Genomic DNA, 6,809 nt, shown 5'->3' with positions numbered 1-6,809 from the left:
AATGCTGATACATAAATGAGTACGTCTAAGCCTTGGCTCTTGCTTTTCTCTCCAGGGTTTAGGGCAAGACCACTCTATCAAGTCTGTGAGACTCAGTTTGCCACGACAATCTGAGCCCCTGTTATCAGAGAATCATTTCTTTACTCCCGTGAGAGGCTCTCAGGCTGAAATTCTCCAAGGTCTATTTTCTGCTCTTCCCACTACTCATGATGCCCAGGGAATTATCCAGGAGTCCAGGCCAACCTGAGAGTCTGCAGGGACAGTACAGGGGAATCATAAAGCATGCAGAGTGTCAGATATGTGAGACTCATACACTGATACTCAGGGCTCTGCCTTCCTCTTGCACTAAGGAGATTTCCTCTCTCTGCTGAGTGAGATTTTGGTGAGTTTTCTGTTTCTGCATTAAAGTTAGTGCTAAGGGCTCAGGAAGGGTTCCAGGGTTAAAGTCAAGAACCATCTGGGCAAGATTCACCAACATGGAGACTTGAACTCTTTAATGGTGTCAGAAACAGTAAGGGATTTACCTGGTAAAATTGGAACTACAAATGTATTGGAAAGAGTTTAGACAAATATTAGTTTTTAAGTTCAGTTCCTTGTCTCTTACTGTGTCCTTCTGTGTGTTTCAGTAGATTCCTTTTTTCGAGCAATATGGTTTTTCCTCTAGTTCACTCACATTTCCCAATTCAGCAACTTTACTGCCCTGTTAAGAAGTGCTGCCAAGGCCTCTGCAGTGGGTATCTGTGTTACCAGAGGGTTCACAACAAGAATGGGTCACACGCTGGCCAGATTCTGCTCTCACATTCTGCCTTCACTGGGTCACTCCAGATTGACACTGGCCTCCCTGAGGGCAAAATCAGGTCACACATGTTTTGAAATCCCCACCTTTCATGCCTGCTCTCAGAATGTCACATAAACTGGGGAATCTCTTTCAGCATGCTAACAGAATGGCGCTCTGTGTATACAGGCCGGCGGGCAGCACGGAGGGTTATGGTGGTGCACACAGGCAGGCAGGCAGTGGTGGGGGGTCTGGCTGCATGGAGGGAGGTGTACACAGAGAAGCAGGCAGCGCTCAGGGCAGTGAGTACAGACAGGGGGTTACAGTGACCAGCAGGCAGAGCTGGGGATCGTGAGGGTGGGGAGAAACATGTTAACTGGCAGGCAGCACTGAAGGTTATGGGGGCGGGGAATGGGGTTTAAAGGGGCAGGTGGGCAGCAGCACTGAAATTATTTTTTTCTTTGTGATTGTTGGTCCCAGGCCAGTGCTGGGACCTTACTTCACCCCGAGTGTGTTTGGGGACATCTCAAGGTAACTTTGCTCTGGCAAGCTACAGACCTGCAGCCTGGGTTCCCAACCTTCACTCAGTTTTGTTTCCAACTTTTGTTGTTGTTTATATGTAATTTCAGGCATTTCACCGGTGGAAAGAACCATTGATCTTTGTGTGACACTGAACCCGTATTCTTCACAGTGATGTTATTTCAATATCATTATAGCATAATTTTGATACATTTAATTCAAGATGGGTTATGTAAGATGTCATACGAAAAGTTAAGATTTTCTGAATACGATTATCCTATTGGTAGGCATGTTTCATTATTGTGTCTGAAGTTATGAATAGTTACACCTGGGTAATGCCCACTTGGCACGATGCTTTCAGTCTAAACAGTAGGGGTTCAGAAAAGCCTGTTGAGGACAATGAGTTAGTAGGGAAAACAATTGGCCTTAGGAAATACTCATCTCGGGCTTCCTGAGAATGCTGCAGACAGCTTTTAAATAATGGACACTAGGACTCTGCAAGGGCATGTGACCAAGCCACACAAATCTGGACTCCACCTTGTGGAGTCTGTATTTTCCTACAAACTAGTCTGGGAACCAAATTTTGAAACAAAGGGTTCCCACCACATGCTAAAGCTATATAAGCTTGGGAGTGACATCATTGGTGATTCTTCACTTCCCACACAAGAGGATTCATGGAAACACCTGAGGAACAAAGACTCAATTGAGGGAAGCGCTGGAAGCAGGCTAAAGGGATTTCTAGTCTGTGTATGCAAACCTCACAAATGCAAGCTGCAAAGCAAATGCATCTTGTGCCTTGAGAATCTGCCAGATGGCTCATATAATCAATCAGGGTGAGAAACCACTAATTCATAGTCAATCTAACTAGTGTGTTATCCTTATTTTCCCTTTTTGCTGCCACCGATTCCAAAAGCATGTTGGTCACTAGTGTCTTCTCCATACTCCCCAGTCATTCCTTGCTCTGACAACCTCTGAACTACTCCACGTTTACCACAACTTTTACTCTGTGGGGGTGAGGTGCCTCTCGTCACTCCTACTCCCTTGGATTGATGCTAATCAGTGACTGTGTCTCACTAGTGAGAAATCTCAGGAGAAATCGGCAAAGGTAGGCACCTGTGTGGCTTCTCTTGTTATATCCATACACTCCGCATGGTACTTCAAGGACTGGTACGCAGGAACATTTCGAAAGCTGAGAAGTATTGTATGACATTATATAATGAGTGCGGGCAACTCTGGGACATGTGAGGGCCTAGATAAATACAGCTGCCACATGCAGGTATCACTGGCAGCTGACTGAAACAGTGGGCCACTGGGACACAGACGTTAAACACAGGATGCTCTTGGACCATTTGCTAGCCAGCTCTGTTAATGGAAAGAGTTGTACTAGATTTAATGGGCCAAAGTCATTTTTTTCTCACCTAAAATGTTCATCCATGCAGTGTGTCATGGGATCCCTCAGCCTCATTAAATACACACCCAGTAAAACATTTTCAAGGTGCCATAGTCACATGAGAATTTCTCCCCAAAGGGTTAAATTAAACACAGTCATGAATAGAAAAAATGCCGTCAGTAAGCTCAGGCATAAGCTTGCAGGCAAAATGCATCCAGCTGACTCCTGGGGACATGTTCATAGATTCCAAGGGACCATTGTGATCATCTGGTCTGAATTCCTGTAGAGTACAAACAAGAGAATTTCCCCAATATTGTTCCTAGAAGAGATCATTTAGAGAAACATCCAACCCTGATTTAAAAATTCTCTATGATAGAGAATCTGCCAGAACCTTGGTACATTGTTCCAATGGTTACTCTCACCATTTAAACAATGTATGCCTTATTGCCAGTCATAATTTCTTTAACTTCAATTTTCAGGCATTGGATCATGCTATGCTAGGCTGAAAAGACTATTATTAAATATGTGTTCCCCATGTAGGGGACTGTTATCAAGTCACCCTTTACCATCTTTGTTAAACTAAAGAGATTGAGATCTTTGATTCTACCACTAAAAGGCAAATTTTCTATTCTTTTACTAATCTTTGTGACTCTTCTCTTTCCCTCCTAGTATATCAGCATCCATCTTTAACTGTGGACATCAGAACTGGACAAAGGGTCCAGCATCAGTTCCACCACTGGCAAATATAGAGATAAAATATTGTTTCTACATATCCTTGAGACTCTCCTCATTATCATCCCAGGATCACATTGGCTGTTTTGGCCACAAAGTCACACAGGGAGTTCATGTTTAGCTAATTAGCCTTTCATAACTCCAAATCTTGTTCAGAGTCATTGCACTTCCCATGAGAGACCCCCATCATGTTAGCATCACCTACAGTCTTTGTTCCTAGATGTAGATATCTACATAGCTATATTATAACACATATTGTTTGCTATGACTCAGTTTACCAACCAAACCAGATTGTTCTGAACAGTGACCTGTCCTCTTCATTATTTACAATCCTCCAATTTTTGTGCAATTTGTAAACTTCATCAATGTTCAGGCATGAGAAGGGTTAGCAGCTGAGTTGCTGACATGTGTCTCTGCTTACCCATGTCAGTTAACACTTGTAACTTATGCCTCAGACAAAGCTGGGTGTCTGCAAGAAATCGTCTCACCAAAAGCAACAAGGGAAGTAACAGAGGTGCAGGCCTGTAGCCCTAAATACCAAGACCCTTTAATTTAATTTATATATGGAGATATACCTATCTCATAGAGCTGGAAGGGACCCTGAAAGGCATTGAGTCCAGTGCCCTGCCTTCACTAGTAGGACTAAGGACTGATTTTGCCCCATATCCCTAAGTGGCCCCCTCAAAGATTGAACTCATAACCCTGGCTTTAGCAGGCCAATGCTCAAACTGCTGAGCTATCCCTTCCCCTCCATGTGCACCTCATGCCCATTCTGTTGAGCACAAAGTCTTAGTACAATATGATTATGTCTGTTTCCGTGGGGGAAACTTGGCTCCTTTAAACATAGGAATTGCATAGTGGATCACACCTATGCTCCATCCAGGCCAGTGTCCTCTCTCTGACAGAGATAGTCCCAAGTGCTTCAGAAAAAGATGTAAGAAACTCAACAATAGATACATGGCCGGGGGTGGGGGGGTTGTGTGTGCGACCTGACTATCTGAAAGGTGTCACCCTAATGCCTGAAAGATAGAGATTGGCTTGTGCCTGAAACACTTTGGCATCTAGGCTTTCTAAAATATTTATTTAGCTGTAACTATTGTAACTGGAGAGTCTCACTACCCAGGTAAATGTCTAAACCCTTCCTGAGTCTTACGTAGCTTATGGCCTCAACCACCTCTTGTGGCAACAAATTCTTCAGTCTAATAAGGCACTGAGTGAAGAAAGCATTCTTTTTGTATCTGTTTTGAATTTGCCAAGTTTCATTTTAATTCAAACTCTTTTTGATCTTGTATTATGAGACAGGTAGATCACATTTTCAATCTATGCTGCTCTGTATCAGTCAGTATTGTATAGATTTTTTCTCATGTCCTCCCTTATTTGTATCCTTTGTAAGGGAACAATCCCAGTCTTTTCGGCCTCTCTCTGTATGAGAGTTTCCCCAGGCCCATTCTCATTCTCGTTGCCCTTGCCTGAACTCCACTAGTTCTGTAATATCCTTTGTGAGAAATCTGCAGTGCCCAATACTACACGGAGAAGTCCAGAGGATGGTGAAACACTGGTGGACTGATGTCATGGAGTTGTATTTTCTGTATGATTTTCCATCCCACTCCTCCTGGATCCCAGTGTTTTGCTTAGTCTTTGTCCATGTTTCCCATAGCTGTGTACCATGACACCCAGGTCTCTGTCCTGAGTTCATACAATTAAATTAGAACCTTCCCAGGTGTTTGAGGACGTCAGTCATTCCCCTCCAATGGACAAACATGTTGCTGTTATTGACATTTGCCATCATGCTGCTCATTCATCTACCTTCATTAGCTCCCTCTGACGACTTCTCTGGACTTGACTATGAGCCAAACAATCTGATGCCATCTGTAAATCTTACCACTTCATTACTCACCCCCATTCTAGATGGATAATAACTATAAAATATTTACCATACTATTTGCTATGAAGTGTGTAAACCCCATCAATGTGCTTCTCTCCCTTCACAGGCACCTTGAGCAATTCTTAGCCCGACTGATGAATCGACCACCTCATGGCACCTCTCAACCTCACCCCCTCTGACCCTTCAATGTTCATGCTAACGGGAATACCTGGACTGGAAGCTGCCCATGTCTGGATTTCCATCCCTTTTTCTATGTTCTACATTATTGGCCTTTTGGGAAATTTCATGGTTCTGCTTGTTGTAGTCAAAGAGCAGATGCTGCACAAGCCGATGTACCTTCTGCTCTGCATGCTGGCGCTCACAGACATCTGCACTTCTACATCCATCGTGCCAAAGGCACTGTGTATATTTTGGTTCAATTTGAAAGGCATTACTGAGGGTGGCTGCCTTACCCAGATGTTCTTACTTCATCTGGTTTCTGCTATGCACTCAGCCGTCCTCGTGACAATGGCCTTCGATCGCTACGTTGCCATATGTAACCCTCTGAGATATGCCACCATCCTCACCAATGCACGAATAGCTAAGCTAGGTCTCGTAGGTTTGATAAGATCTGTTCTCTTCATTCTTCCCCTGCCCCTGCTCCTGAGCAGGCAGCCGTTCTGTGCCAACCGCATTATCCCCCACACGTACTGTGACCACATGGCTGTGGTGAAGATGTCATGTGGGGACACCACAATCAACAGGACATACGGCTTGGTGGTAGCTTTTGTAGTTGTTGGGTTAGATCTGATGCTAGTTGCCCTATCCTATGGTCTGATTATCAGGGCTGTCCTCAGAATCTCCTCCAAGAAAGCCCACTGGAAAGCCCTCAACACCTGCACAGCCCACATCTGTGTGATGATGATTTCTTGTACTCTCTCCCTCTTCTCCATTCTGACACACCGGTTCGGTCAGGGCATAGCTCCCCATGTTCACATCATCTTGGCCAACCTCTACTTCCTCGTTCCCCCCATGCTCAACCCTATCATTTATGGGGTCAAAAGTAAAGAGCTTTGTGACAAAGTGGGCAAATACACCAGGAGAGGGTGATCGGTGGCGGATGCTGACTTTAAACCTGTGTGACAAGAGGGAGAAACGACATCTCCTTGTTAATCAAGGGTGCTCCGTCCCAGTTTGGCTGAGCTCAGCATTGTGGAAGTTCACAGTCTGAGAAGTTCCTCACACCTAACAGCTTATCACTGCATCCCCAAGCACTGCAGCAAGCCTCTGGGTAAAGGCAGTAGGAGTGGGGCTTTAGATCCCTCTACTAGCCAATTGCCCTGGGGTAGTGCAGAAGCCCAGAAAGTTTGCTAAAATAGTTCCCCACTTACACTTAGGAACTGGGAGAAATTGATGGGTTGGATGTTAGCGACATGTATAAGGTGAATATAACCTTACTGCACAAGATGGCTTCCCAGAGACTGGTATAATATTAAACCTTTTTCCTGTACTATTTTATTATAGAGTAA

The 6,809-nt window shown here is 44.4% G+C and overlaps 1 protein-coding gene across 1 annotated transcript; it reads left to right on the top strand.

The window, feature by feature from the left end:
* The first annotated feature begins 5,451 nt into the window (after positions 1-5,451).
* LOC123362210 (putative olfactory receptor 52P1) lies at positions 5,452-6,390 on the top strand. Its single transcript, XM_045002605.1, has one exon. The coding sequence runs from the start codon at positions 5,452-5,454 to the stop codon at positions 6,388-6,390; it is 939 nt and encodes a 312-aa protein (XP_044858540.1).
* Positions 6,391-6,809: the final 419 nt, after the last annotated feature.

This window comes from Mauremys mutica, chromosome 1 (assembly GCF_020497125.1).
Source record: "Mauremys mutica isolate MM-2020 ecotype Southern chromosome 1, ASM2049712v1, whole genome shotgun sequence".
Classification (NCBI taxonomy): Eukaryota; Metazoa; Chordata; order Testudines; family Geoemydidae; genus Mauremys; species Mauremys mutica.
The sequence above is the reverse complement of the archived record's forward strand: the minus strand, read 5'-3'. Positions and strand labels throughout refer to the sequence as shown.